The sequence below is a fragment of the Pituophis catenifer genome, unplaced genomic scaffold (assembly GCF_029215685.1).
Source record: "Pituophis catenifer annectens isolate HBS135680 unplaced genomic scaffold, rPitCat1.0.hap2 SCAF_4, whole genome shotgun sequence".
Lineage (NCBI taxonomy): Eukaryota > Metazoa > Chordata > Lepidosauria > Squamata > Colubridae > Pituophis > Pituophis catenifer.
This window is the reverse complement of record NW_027256884.1, coordinates 24,582,902-24,598,065: the sequence shown is the minus strand read 5'-3', so window position 1 is coordinate 24,598,065 and position 15,164 is coordinate 24,582,902. Positions and strand designations below refer to the sequence as shown.

The 15,164-nt window shown below is 38.7% G+C and overlaps 1 protein-coding gene across 1 annotated transcript in view; it reads right to left on the bottom strand.

Annotated features, from left to right (window-relative positions):
* Positions 1-11,877, bottom strand: part of CLDN10 (claudin 10) — a 56,568-nt gene extending 44,691 nt beyond the window's left edge. Inside the window, exon 1 of the mRNA XM_070943357.1 lies at positions 11,718-11,877. Coding sequence (XP_070799458.1) covers positions 11,718-11,787 — 70 coding nt within the window. The 5' untranslated portion in view covers positions 11,788-11,877. The remainder of the gene's footprint in view (positions 1-11,717) is intronic.
* Between the last annotated feature and the right edge of the window lie 3,287 nt (positions 11,878-15,164).

Sequence of the window (15,164 nt, the reverse complement as noted above, 5' to 3'; positions counted from 1 at the left end):
AGATTCTGTTTGTAATCTGGTCAAAACATGGCACAGTGAAGAGTGACGAAATGTCTTGTTCATCTGACAGGAATGGTAGCTCTGAACTGGAGATGAAATTGGCCAGTTGCTTCACAGTATTCATGGCGCTGTGGTATTCTAAGCAATTCTAAGACAGCCCTTCCATTTTAAAAGAAGTTGATAACTGAGGGGAAGAAAATTAGCTTCCCTTTCATATATATCTAGGCATAGGACTGCAGAACTATCCTGCTGGTCCATGTAGTCCTGTTTTCTGAATCCTATGTCCAACTGAAAGCATCCAGTTATTCCAGACCTCCTGCTTTTAAAATGGCTGTCAGGAACTCCTGACAATTTCTGTGAACCTATTAGGTCTCTCTTGAAAATCCATCCCAGTTGCTGCCACTTCTACAACTGCTATCAGTTGATAGTTCACCTATACAGTTCACCTATATCTTCATGAAGAATATTTTTCTGTTGAGCTTGATTATTTAGATCAGGGGTCTGCAACCTTAAACAGTCAAAGAGCCATTTGGACTATTTTCCCAAAGAAAAAAAAACAGCGGGAGCCACAAAACCCTTTCCGTGCCTGACTATTTCTTGAGCGGCCACAAAACTAACATATGTAATTGAATTAAATGTTCTCTTTTCTTCTGAAACTTTTCTTTTCTTGGATTTATCTATGGTTGGCCTACCGGGGGTTGAAAAGCTCAATAAATTGCATGCCAGCAGGTGTCACACATTGGTGGTTGTGACATATAGTTTGAGTGATAGGGAGCCGCAGCAAAAGGGGGAAAGAGACGCAGGTTGCTGACCCCTGATTTAGATCAATTGTTCAATATTAGTTAATTAAAAGCAGTTTGCTTTTAATGTCACTTCTGCTGCAAGTATTGGACTGGTCTAGTATCATTCTCACTGGAGAATGATACTCACTGGAGAAGAGCTTAATGCTGGGAACGATTGAGGGCAAAAGAAGAAAGGGACGACAAAGAACGAGGTGGCTGGATGGAGTCACTGAAGCAGTAAGCGTGATCTTGAATGGACTTCAGAGGATGGTAGAGGACAGGAAGGCCTGGAAGAACATTGTCCATGGGGTTGCGATGGGTCGGACACGACTTCACAACTAACAATAAAAAAGTATTGTTCTTCCTATTCAGCACTGTAAATTCACAGACAGTCTCAGATCTTTAGAAATCAAGTATATAACTGGAATAACTTTTGTTGGGTCAAGTCAGATGGCAGTCACAGCCACACACCCAACCTTTGCTGCTTTTTTAACAGCATCACATGAAAAAGGGAACTAATTGTATTATTATGGCCACCCTATGTAACAATACCTGGTTAGCTTTGAGATACGGGGCCAGAGAATAATTCATGAATGCAAAGATTAACAGCAATCTTAATTTAATACAAGTAGTGGTTGACATGGAATTAAGCTAAGTGTAATTCTGTAGTTGTAGTAAGAAGCATTGTGAAAACTGTCATGGAATCAGATGTAGATATAAGCCTGATAAAGAATGGAAAAAAAGCATAGAAATCCACTCACATTTGTATTAAACAATAGCTAAGAAAGGACAAGCAATGCTTGGCACACAAACTGGTATGAAGAGCATTTTCTGGTACAGTTTATATTAACTTGTCAAAATACTGCAGTGCATAATTTAACTAGGAAAAAGGAGGGTGAAAGTGGAAACAGTTTTAGAAGCAAAGAACATCAAGACAGAAATAACATTCAGGAAAATCAGTCCTTAATCTAAATATTCCGGCAGGAATGAAACATGGCTGTGTGCACGCAAGCACCTCAGACTCATTAACTGGACATCGGCAGATATAAGTGACACATTGGCCTACAAACTTTTGACCTATTAATAGGGTTGACCCTTTATTATCTTCCTTCTAAAGATAATAATGTTTATCTACAGGTAGTAGTTTTCAAGTATTCATTTTTTTCTAGTTAGTTAGCAAATTTGTTTATTAAGCTGAGGAATGTTCTGTTTCTCTTAAGTTGGAATGTAACTGGGAAACCCAGATGCCCGGAAATCACAACATGTACTTTCAAGCTTACTAATTAAACAATTAGATACATGAATTAATTAATTAAATCTCTTAGTGTTTGACATAAAAGGATTTTTAAATTCCAAATAATAGTGGGGAGTTTTTATTCACATCCCAGTTTGCAGTACTCAAAATAAGCTGGAATTGTAAATTCTGCACAATATACTTTAAAATATAAAGGTGTCTATGAGGTGGTGATTTAATAAATTATCAAGATTAGAAGGCCAATAAATCCTGGAAAGATTGTTAAAAGGCAGATTTTTTTTTTTTTAAAAAAGATGTATTTTCCCCCTTAAAGTCATGTATAGAACTTTTCTTTTAAAGACCAGAATGCCCTCATCTGTTCTTGGAGTTTTCTGGAATATCAGAGAAATTATCATGGATTTTATTGAGAATGAGTTGGCAGAATCCACCAAAATCATAAAATCAATAGCCAGTTTGGTCTAGTGGTTAAAGCAACAGACTAGAAAGCAGGAGCCAGGAGTTGTAGGCATGAAAACCAGCTGGGTGACTTTGGGCCAGTCACTTACTCTCAGTCCAACCTATCTCACAGGATTGTCCCCAAGGTGCTTTTACAACTGGACTTTCTGGTTTTTCTTTGAAGACGTTTCGCCTCTCATCTAAGAAGCTTCTTCAGCTTTTTGATGAATGGATGGTGGGAAATGGAAGGAGGTATACTCCTTGCAGACAGTTGGTCATTTGCATTCTTTTAGCGAGTTGTTGAGGCCACCTGGAGGTTTATCTACTGTATGTCATCAGGGCCACCTGAGTAGTGCAAATGGGTGTGAAGCCTTCTTGGTATCATGAAAGGACTGTGTTATAGACTGGAGATAGATGATGTTGTATTCCTCCCCCTCTAGTGAGAGAATGCTGTTCAAGAAAGAAAAACCAGAAAATCCAGTTGTCTCTTGAAAAAGCACCTTTGGAATGACCATGACCTGGATGAGTGAGAATCTCCCTAGACAACTCACAGGATTGTTGTTGTGGAGAAAGTAGAAGGAAGGAAGGTGTGTTGGATATATTTACCACACAATGGTGGGATTCAGCCGGTTTGGGCTGATTTGGGCAAACCAGTAGTTAAATTGCTGGCTGGCCCCTCCCCTCCCTGCCCCTTCCAGGAGTCCCCACGCACCCCTTTTGGCTCCCAGGTAAGTGCAGGGAGGCCTACTAGGTCCAAAATGGGGCGTAGGGGGATGCAGGGTGCTCCCCTGTGGCCCGTTTTTGCTCCCAGGAGGCTGCAGGGAGGCCTTCTAGACCCAAAATGGGATGCAGGGTGTGTGTGCAGGGTGTCCCCCCCCATGGCCCATTTTCGCTCCCAGGAGGCTGAAGAGGGGCCAACTAGGCCCAAAAAGGGGCACAGGAGAGTGTGGTGTGGAGCCCCCGCAGCCTGTTTTTGCTCCCAGGAGGCTGCAGGGAGACCTACTAGGCCCAAAATGGGGCATGGCCCATTTTTGCTCCCAGGGGGTGCAGGAGGCCGAGTGCTGCCTATCACACACCCTGGCCATGCCCACCATGGCCACGCGCACCCAGCCGGTCATTAGGGCAGAGAACCAGTTGTTAAATTATTTGAATCCCACCACTGTTGCCACCTTGAATTATTTGTAAAAATAATAAAAGGTGTTACAAATAGGCTCTTTATACTTAATGGCTTTTTTGATTAGCTACACCAAGGGAAACAATTCTTAATACTGATCTAATTAATAACTCTGTTTCTAAATTACTCCCAATCATTGTTCACTATTAGAAAAATCCTGACCAGCTGGTGAGGTGAACCAAAAACTAAGCAGAAGCATTTGATGGGTAGACATGGGAACATAAGGAAGACTTCTGGCTAGGGGAAACCTGACTGTAGAGGAAATGTAATTTCAGTGAGAGATTCTGACAGCTATAGCTGATTCAGAAATAAATGGCTTTTATTGTATGAGTAAGGAATTTAATGATCCATTAGGAATCACTATGACTAATACCAAATATATATACTTTTGGGAAAGCAAGAGTCACTTCCTGTTACATAATTTAACTAGTGTAGCTCTCAAGATTTAAAATCTCTGAGATGGTTTCACCTAATGTCTCATAACATTTCTAATCACACTTTCAAATCCCAATTCTAAAGTAGGTAATGAAGTAAGGAGCATTTTTGTCAGAAAAAAAAATCTCGGTGTCATTAAAATAATTTTATGGATGCTAGTTCTCAGCACCCAGAGGCTAAAGCACTAGAATAAGATTAATTCCAATTTTGTGCCAATGCCTCTGATTTCAGCATGGCCACTTAATTAATACCTAGCCCATCTGAAATGGAGTTTCCATTTGTTTTGTTTTTTTTAAAGTCAGGTTTGGAATGTATTTGCTGGAATTAATTCCTTAATGAGCCATCTAATCCTGCTGCTTAGTTTGGGACAAATTGTGCAGAACAAGTCTGAGCTTGATTATGTGAGAAGCTGGAAAGGAAAGGGGAAAAAAAAAAGAATGTTACAATATGAGTTTCAGCAATGTCGCACAGGTTCAACTTCAACCCATAGAGACGGTTGCTTAGAAACAGAGTATGTGGTGAGAATTTCCCCTACACCAATGTTTCTCAAACTTGGCAATTTTAAGATGTGTGGACATCTACTTCCAAAATTCCTAAACCAGCCACGCTGGCTGGGAAATTTGGGAGTTATTATTTTATTATTTATTATTTATTTATTTTGTCAAGCATGTATTAGATAACAGATATAAGTATAAATATGATTATGAATACATGAAATGGATACATATAAAAGGGGACATTAGGACAGGGACGGTTGGCACGTTGGTGTGCTTATGTGCTTACAGACCTCTTAGGAATGGGGTAAGGTCAACAGTAGATAGTCTAAGGTTAAAGTTTTGGGGGTTTGGGCAAGGAAACCACAGAGTCAGGTAGTGCATTCCAGGCATTGACCACTCTGTTGCTGAAGTCGTATTTTCTGCAATCGAGTTTGGAGCGGTTTACCTTAAGTTTGTATCTATTGTGTACTTGCATTATAGCAACAGTGCAAATAGAGAGATGGGAGTGAAAAGTTTTGAGCTTTTTTTTTCTTCTTCTCAGCTTTGGAGGAACAAAATTGGAAAGGCTTATGACACCCACGATAGCTCTTAAAACCTCCAATGTCCCTAAATTGGCCCATTTTAGTTTTTTTTTTTAAAAAATATAAAAATGTTTTCAGGAACAAAATGGGTCTCTAAAGCCTTTGTAAACTATTTTTCTTTGTAAAACTCTGCATGAGCGCCTGCCCTCCCTCCATCTATCTTTTTTTTCTGTCTTCAGCCCTTCCTCTTCCACTTATTTTTCTGTTGCTTAAAAAGTAAAAGTAACAGAAAACAAAATGATTCGTTGGGAAATTCTGTTTTCAGAATTATTTGGTTTTGGGCATACACATTAGGAATAACCAGTGGTGGGATTCAAGTAATTTAACAACCGGTTCTCTGCCCTAATGATTTCTTCCAACAACCAGTTTGTCAAACTGCTCAGAAAGTTAACAACCGGTTCTCCTGAAGTGGTGAGAACTGGCTGAATCCCACCACTGGGAATAACCCTCCTGATTCATTTCAATTATTTATATACATACATACATACATACATACATACATACATACATACATACATATTGGATTGCCTCCATTTGCAAAAGGAAATACCGTATTTTTTGGAGTATAAGTATAAGATGCACCTTTTTCACCCAAAAAAGAGGGTGTACTCCAAATATAGCCCGTCCAGCTTCTTAAATGGAGGTTTCAGAGGCTGAAAAAAGCATCAGAAACGAAGCTTCAGAAAAGAAGTCCCCAAACAGAGCTTCAGAAAAAAAGCTCCCAAACAGAGCTTCAGAAAAGAAGCCCCCAAACAGAGCTTCAGAGGCTTTTTTCTGAAGCTTTGTTTCAAAGGCTTTCAGAGGCAGGAAAAAAGTTTTTTCTGAAACAGAGTTTCAGAAGTTTCAGAGGCAGAAAAAAAAAGCAAGGCACAGAGCTCACAGTCAAGGAACCTGTTGCTAAAATTCACCTCTGGGAACAGCTGATTGGGGGTATTCTGGGAGGCTGATCCACCTGCCAATCAGCTTTTTTCTTATTTTCCTCCCCAAAAACTAAGGTGCATCTTATACTCCGGTGCGTTTTATACTCCGAAAAATATGGTATTAAAGTCTTGAGTTCTCATTTCCTTTGGAAGCCTACATCAGGGTTCATCCTTCTGAACCAATGGGCCATTTCAAAATGACATGTAATTCCAGGAACAATTTGCTTATCATTATCATTTGAAAAACAGTAGACAAAGTCCACTGTCCCTGTTTTTGAAGTCTATAAAGACATCACCTCATGTGTTAATATAGTTAATCAGATATTACATCTTAATATAAAAGCACAAAATAACTGTCCATAGAATGCTACAAGATTCTGGCCAGTTTGGGCAATAGAAAATCATGTGGGAGTTCCATGTTTTCACACCGCCACTTTTAGTAGTGAGAAATTATCACACCAGAAGTCATATAGCCTTATTCGTATGCACCATATATCTCATGAAGCTGTGTCCTGAATATGCAATTCAGTCCAGATAATCTCTTATCCATCTGGATAAAATAATAATAATTTTATTCTACTCTGACTAAAACTTAGGCCATTTAAAAATATACTTTCCGATATTGACCTATTTCCTTTTAATTTCTATAAAGCTATTGAATGTACAGCAACAACCATTAAAATGGATTCATATTAATGGAAGATAAACCATCAAATTCAATTATTCACCGTTCTATGTTGTCCTACGATTGACTAAAAATTTGATGACAATGATTCACTTTTCTTGATGGTCTCATTTCTCCACAATACTCAAGAAAATTTTTCAACCCAGATTTTAAAAAAGTGACATTTTGTCTGCAGTTCCATGAATATGCCTATTTTTGTATGCATTTTTCCATACAAATTTAAATGTTTGTGTATATTGCCAATACAATTCAATGCATTTTTAATGTACTACTGGTAATTCTTTACAGTTTATTGACTATTGCAAAATCAGAAATGTATGGATCTCAAGAGATAACTGCATTCTGATCCTTTTAGGGAGTGTTAATAAGGTAAGGTTACCTCCAGTATGAATGAAACACATTTCTCCCTGCTTTATATATTACAGCTATATTTACCTAGAATACTTGGAACATCTCTTCGTATTGCTTTGGGAAAAGAGGTTTGGAAATACTTGGTGGTATTTCAGAAATCAATAAAACCTCTAAAATATATATTTTGAGAGAACATGTGAATTGTGCCATTTCTAAACTGTTAAAAACGCTCTCTAGCCTTTTGTAACATCCAGATATACTACATATTTTATTGTGCATATGCAATTATTATATACCCCCACATACACATACACACTGTATGACTGACTGACTGACTGACTGACTGACTGACTGACTGACTAACTAACTAACTAACTAACTAACTAACTAACTAATTAACTAACTAACTTGAATCACTGGCCCAAAGACCTCCAACCACCTTTTATGACTAAGGTAGGAGTAGAGTTCACAGTTTCCTGCTTTCTTCACCAGTTCCTTCACCAACCAAACAGTGCTCAATACTTAGGAATAAAGTCAGTTAGGAATCATACAAAAATGATAATTTCCCGGTTATCTTTTTAAACTATGTGACAAATTTATCTTTATTTATTTTTATTTTTTTTGTCAAGTATGTATTAGGTAATATTTTTCCTCCCTCTCAATCCACTCATTCTTCGTATATTTATTTTGTGATTCTATCCTCATTCACTTCTGTGTGACCAAACCACCCCAGTGCATATTTCTTCACTGGCCACTCAATTCTAAATGTAGTCTACACTGAATCTAATATCCATTCAATTTTGATCCTATCTTTTTGTTTTACTACACACTTTTCCTAAGTAACCCATCCCCACAGCTTCATCTTATTTTCTTCCTAGTATACCCAATCTCCCATCCAAGCATGTTATTACATAGAACCAATTTTGTTTCTCCCAATAAACATTCTGTTCTCACATATTATTCACCATCTTTATACAACATGACCTCCAAGATGCCTTCCAACTATGTTATCCTAAGTTCTGGAAGGAAAACACCCCAGTCCAATTCAAAGCAAGACATAAATTATTGCATAAGAGCCCTCTCTTAAGTTCCAATGGGTCAAGGGGCTAACTGGTTCTTCAACTGAGGAGAAATTAATATCTTGTTTATTCGTGAGACGTGTAACCTCTCCTTCCTCCAAAAATTGCTGAGCAAGGTTTTTTACCTTTATTGTGGAAACTGTTACTATATTGGAAAATCAGAAACAATGGCAGCAATTATGAGCCTTGTGTATTGCCAATCCATCTCTGCTGCTGTTTTCCCATATCATTTCAGAATCAGAAAGCCTCTGATATATCTTTGAACTGCTCATAGTTAGTTTTAGAGAAAACGGCATACGGCTTAATTTTGTAACAAAGATCAACAAGTGCATTGTCCCAGAAATGATTGAGTACAAAGAGGCTCTTTGTAAGCCCTTGAGGGGTGTGGAGAAGATGAAAGCATTATTTCTATCCAAAATAATAAATAAAATCATAACTCTACTGAATTAGTCAAAACCAGTTTTTACTCAAGCAAAAGAAAGACAATGTGATAGAGTTAAGGAAATTAGGCAGGTACCATCTTAACATGGAACTAATAAGATAAGTTTGAACAGCTAATCAATCTCAAAGAACTGTTATGATGTTGATAAAATCTCCATCTGTGTTGCCTTGGTCTGCTAGATGAATAGTGTAATATTTACTTATTCATTATTATTAAATTTAAATAAATAAATAATAAATAAATAAATAAATAATTTTATTTCTATATCGCCCTTCTCCCGAAGGACTCAGGGCGGTGTACAGCCTATTAAAAACACAAAGACAAACATCAGTTAAAAATAATTAAAATTATTACATAATTTCGGCTCAGATTTAAAACTCCCAAAATTTAAAACCCCCAATTTAAAATTAATAGTAAATTTACAATATACTATTAATTTAAGTTACAGTGTAGGTAGCATAACTTTAAAAGAAAGAAAAGGGTGTTGCATATTTCTTCATAATGTGGATTTATACACATAATTCATTCCCACAGGCTTGGATTTAGAGTATATATAAATGTTTGGTTATGTCCAACATGGATATTCTTATCTAGCTAGCAAAATGTCCATTGTGATAAGGCAGAATGTGATAGAGAAACAATAGAAACCTTTGGAAATAGGATCAGGTTCAATACATAGGAAGTGCCATGAATGGAAGCCTATTGATTTGACATGGGTTTCTTTCATAGATGCTTAGCTTCCTTGAGTCAGAGAAAGACAACAAACATTGCCATTGTAAGGCTGTCCCCAAATACAGCTCTTTTCTTTTACTCATGGGCTGAAATGGGAAGGAAAGATTTTTGTGGAGAAAACTCCAACAAGTGGCCTATCTATCCCATTCCATGCCGAGTTTATCATATTTATGCAACATACTTGTGTGTATTGTTAATCTTACACTGAGCAAAGAACACCCTAATGGGGACAAAACAAATCTAGCCTCGTTTTATTTTTCTAGATTTTCCAGTACACCTGTTTGGATGTAGTAGAATGTATCTTTAACTTTTTAACTGTAGCTTTTAACTGTTCTCAAGTTGGTTTTAATGGTGGAACATTGTCATGTTTACTTGCATTTTAACTGTGTATGCAAGTGAGATGGGTGGCCATATTTAATAAACCAACCAACCAACCTAGGAATTAATATATGCAGACACTCATAATAAGTACCTTGCAAATTAATCATTTGATTTATAGTCGATCTTTTCTCCAAGAGTTGAAGAATATGTATAGACTGTAGTTCTCCCTTTCCCAACAGTTGTAGTTGTTGACTTACAACAGTTCATTTAGTGACTGTTCGAAGTTAGAACGGCACTGAAAAAAGTGGCTTATGACCATTTTTCACACTTAATGACCATAGCAGCATGGTCAAAATTCAGATGCATGGCAACTGATTTATATTTATGACATTTGCAGGGTCCCGGGATCATGTGATCACCTTTGTACCCTTCTGAGAAGCAAAGTCAACGAGGAAGCCAGTTTCACTTAACAACCATCTTACTAACTTAACAACTGCAGTGATTCACTTAACAACTGTGGCAAGGAAGGTCATAAAATAAGGCAAGACCCACTTAACAACAGAAATATGGATTACCTATATTTTCTCCACTACAACAACCCTGTGAAACGCATTAATTTGAGAAAGGAAAGTTGATCTCCTCTTCTATTTCATCCCCATCTGTATCAAAAGTGTTTTATCCTCTTTTTCTCATAGCAGAAACTTCTGACCCAGTTACTGCAGGTTGGTGACAAAGTCAGTTCTTATCTACAAAAGCATATCTATAATTATGTCAAATTTTAAGATGCCAGAGGATTATTTGATTCATAAAATGACAACTCTGACCAGTAGTATGGCAATGTGATGATTAGAGAACATACATGTTGCATCCTCCAAGACACTTTTAATGCACTTTTAATGAAAGGGTCCAAGTTCTACAAGCAATGAGTTTCCATTCTTTTTTTCTCCTGCGTTTCATTCTGTTGAAAGTCCATGAAAGCACCTGTCCTAATGTAATCTCGGTGCTAATCTAGTCTATTGTGCTAACATTTTCTCAAAGAAGACTACCGTGCAATGATGGATGGAGCAATTCTAGAGCCTTGAATGAAACTATGTGAGATTATGCATGTGCATTCTGGAATCTTTTTCCCGAAGGAGCACTTTGGAGGAACGCAATTTTTCTTTTTAACCTGCAATGTGCTTCTAGTACAGCTACCTGTATTTTTGTTTGGACTTTTTAGCTGCTATCACTAACTGCCTTAACATCTTAATATGCATTTGTGAACCTATGCAAATATAATAGGGTGCACGGAACAGAATATGTTTACATTTGAATCCCTGAGCAGTAAAATAGAAAATGCACAGTTGTAATGTAACAGGTCAAGAGACTGAATATGCTTTTCCTTTAAGGGGGAAATGATAAAACCTACTAGACAACTGATGATTCTATGGATCACCATTTCAGAGGTATTTCCTTACCAGATTCCTCTATGCCTTCAACAACGGCACAGATTCTACTGGTTAAGTACCGGTACTTGAAAAGTTCCTAAAAATTCAGGGAGTTGTTCAGAGATGAATCTATTTGAAATTAGCCCTTCCTTCAGCTGCATAAGACAATCAAACATCAGGAGTTGGCTACAGAAAATGTTTGATGACACCTTGTAGTATTCATAAAATGTTTAATGATAATTTTATGTCCTGAAAAGATTTATAAAATTTGCTAGATTTCAATTCCACAGAGTTATGGGCCCTGGATTTTGAATGCATCCTTGTAAGTTATGAAAAACCTTGGTTCAAAAATCGTTGCCCTATGATGTTTTTCCTGGTTAAAGATTATGAGAACGAAAGATTTAATAGTAGATAAATTGTTAGTAATAATAGCGATAAACAGTCTGGAAATCAGCTTCTGCTCCCTGCAGAACTCTAGTGCTCTACGCCTACAAATATCAGGTTACCAATAAAACCACATTGGTTCCTAGACATCCATGCTCCGTTTATTCACGAGCCCCTCAGCCGTTGTATGACTATCCGCCACTGTTCGGTAGCTTACCCTCTATGTTGAAGATAGTCAGATGAGGCCTACAGTGGAAAGCACCCATCGCGTTTCCTGCGCAGTTCATCCAGAGACCTTGGAAGACCCAAGTTGCCGTTATCACTGAAGATGCTCGGCTGGTGACTTTCCATTCGTTTGAGGCCGTGGCTGCAATAATTGCCCCTATCCCACAGAAACAGAAGAGGAAAGCAACAATTTGTATTCCCGACATGTTCCACAGATGCCAATCAACTTCCAGTGGCTTATTCTGTTGCAATGGGGAGTAGCAAACCCGCGAGCCTGGCTAGTATAACATTACCACATTACATGAGAACAAGTGTTCAATGAGTGGCAAGGCCGATGTAAATGCAGTCATTCTTCATATCTGACTGGTATCTGACACCGTGAGCCAAGTATCTCTGTGAGACAATGGGTACAAAATGCTGGGATCCTTCAGTTGTAGCCCCCAATTTAAAATGTAGCATCATTAATTTGTAATTCTGGAATGTTATTCTTTAATATTTTTCTGTTTTTGGTATTCTAGTGTTCAGTTAATGCTTAATTTTTTGTTAATCTAAAACACAACACATTTCCAACTAAAAAAGAAGAAGAAGAAAAGAAATAGGTGCAGAGTCCAAATGGTACTTTTAGCATTTGGCATTTGTTTGGCCAAACGTGTTTAAATATTTTTTAATAGGAGGCTTTGTAAGCTAAAGTTTACATAAGAGAAGCCTTGCCAGATTGGACCTATCAAACCTAGGATACTGTTGCATGTGGAAATCCTATACTGAAGATAGATAGAATCATAGGATTGGTAGGGACCCAGGATGGGCTTCAAAAATTTTAACAAGGGGTTCTCTGCCCAGTTGCTGGGTGGGAGTGACCTAGTCAGCCTCCCGCACCATGGTGTGTGTGTGTGGGGGTGCTTTTTGCCCTCCCCGGGCTCCGGAGGCTTTCCTCGAGCTTCTGGGAGGGCAAAAACGGCCTCCCCAGGCTCTGGTGGCCCTCTGGAGGCCTGAAATGGGCCTGTTTCCGGCCTTCCTGAACTTCCGGTAGGCCCGTTTTTCACCCTCCCCGAGCCTCCCCGCACGCCCTGCACTTACTTGCATCCAAAATGGGCCGTGTGGGGACTCCTGGGAGGGGAGGGGCAGGGTGGGTGGGCCCAGCCAGGAGTGGGATTTGGGGGTTCTCTGAGCTGCACAGAATCTTAGCTAGAGGTTCTCCCAAACCCCTGCAAACCCCCAGCAGCCCACCCCTATAGGGACTTTGGAGGTCTTCTAGTCCAATCCCCTGCCCAAGGCAGGAGTCCTTCTACCATCCTAGAGGGTTGCCCAAGCCTCCAGTAAGGCATCATCCATGACTCCGGGAAGCAAGTGTTGAATTTGATTAACCATTGTTACTGTCAGGAAATTCCTCCTTATTTCCAGGTTGGCTCTCCCTCTGATGAGCTCCACCCATTGCTTCTTGTCCTGCCCTCAGATGCTATGGAGAATAATCAGCCCCTTCTTCCCTATGGCAGCCATTCAAGTACTGGAAGACTGCCATTGGAAATATGAAATCGTCCTCAATGATAATCATTAGAGAACCTCCTTGGGCTCAAGTTTCTAGTTCTGGGGAAAGAAAGATCTCATTGTGTAACTGAAAAGAGGTGGAGAAAGCAACAGTATCTTGAGGGCAGAACTTGGAAGCAATATATGCATAGCAGAGCAAGGGTAGCCATTTCTGACATATTTTGACCTCTAAAGCAGAGTGGAGAACATCTGGCTCAGAATCCTAATCCTATCTAGCTTGGTAGAGCCTAGAAGAGGCCTACATAAGGCCATTTCTTCACTCTGCCCGTTCTTCTCCACCATTGGTGACTATCTCCATTTGGCCCTCAAGCACCGTTCCTGATGTCATAGACCCACTGGAGCAACTAAGGTGTGCAGCCTCTTAGGCTAGATTCCAAGTTGCTCAAGTTTTAAACACCTGTGTTTAAATTTATATTTGTGGCATAAAGCCATTAACACCAGAGATCATAATTGTCTAAATTAGTCTAGAAAAGTCAATGACCCCTCCCCATGTAATTTTAAATATGGTATAATTAAATATAAGTGTGGATCCATAACAGACATTATTCTGCTGGTTATAAATATTGCCTCAGCTTTGTCCTTTTGGCCAAATGGATCCACCATAAATCAAACTGACTAGTTTCTTTAAATTGGTTCTATTCTTCAGGTAATTCGGGCCAATTCTTTTCACATAAACTTTTTGCTTGATTCTTCATAGATTTCTGAGGAAAAGAAAATGAAAAAATCCCAAGCCTATTAAGAAAATCATTTGTTTTTGACTGTTTCTTCTCTGCATGCTGTGAGTGTTGTTATTTTAAGAGAGATTCATCTTTGCAACTATCCATTTCATTTGCCTTCAGATTTTTCAAAGTAGGTTAGAAAATCCCAAAGGTGCTTTTTTCAAGAGGCAACTGGACTTTCTGGTTTTTCTTTGAAGACGTTTCGTTTCTCACCCAAGAAGCTCTTCAGCTCTGACTGGATGGTGGGGAATGGAAGGATTTATATTCCTTGCAGACAGCTGGTCATTTGCATCCTTTTAGAGGGTCGTGGAGGTTTCTTAGATGGGAAATGGGGTATCTGAAGGACTTCTGCAAGAAGTCTGATGCAGTCTTGATGTTTTAAAAGGAAGATAAGTGCAGATGTATTCAGAACCCATTAGACAAGATAGGAGTTAACATAAATAATAAAAAAAAGGTTTTGGATCAAATTGCATTAAGATAGAGGAGTCCTCTGGATATTGAGTTTAAAAACATGCAGCTCTCGTGAGTGCAATCTGACAATCACAATTTGTATAAAGAATTTCCTAGTTTTTTTCTGTAATTCTTTCTGCAGAAAAATATCCCAAACTATTTTTTTTCTCCTTCCTGCAGTGGAAATATAATTACGAGAAAAGAGTTCGGAAGGGAAGGGGATGTGGAAGAAACAAAAACAACAAAGCAGAACTCCAAGGAGATGAGAATTGGGCGGTAGTTTCCTGTGCCTGATGCACATACACTTGGAGCAATACACAGAGCTCTGGCAACCTACGTTTAGCTGATTGCACATGATTGCACATTATTCAGCCAAAACACTTAGAAGTTCTGATGTGGGAGGAGTGAGTTAATCAGTCATTTATTTTAGGGTTCAAAGCTCATTTATTAACCTATTTGCATCTTTACCTCTTCTTTTTAGGCACACTTCTGAAGTGTACAAAAACAAGTTTATCCTAGTAGATAAAAGGCCTTTGGATTGTAAGGAGGCTGGTGAATCACAGATATACAGTAGGTAATGATCTGCCATATTACTAACTTTAAGACCAATCAAGACCAGATTAGTATATACAAAAGCCTTTACAACAATAAACAGGACATCACCAGTGAGCGTCCCTATGCAGGAGGGTGAATTAGAAACTAAGCCTCCCTGCTCCCCACCCCCC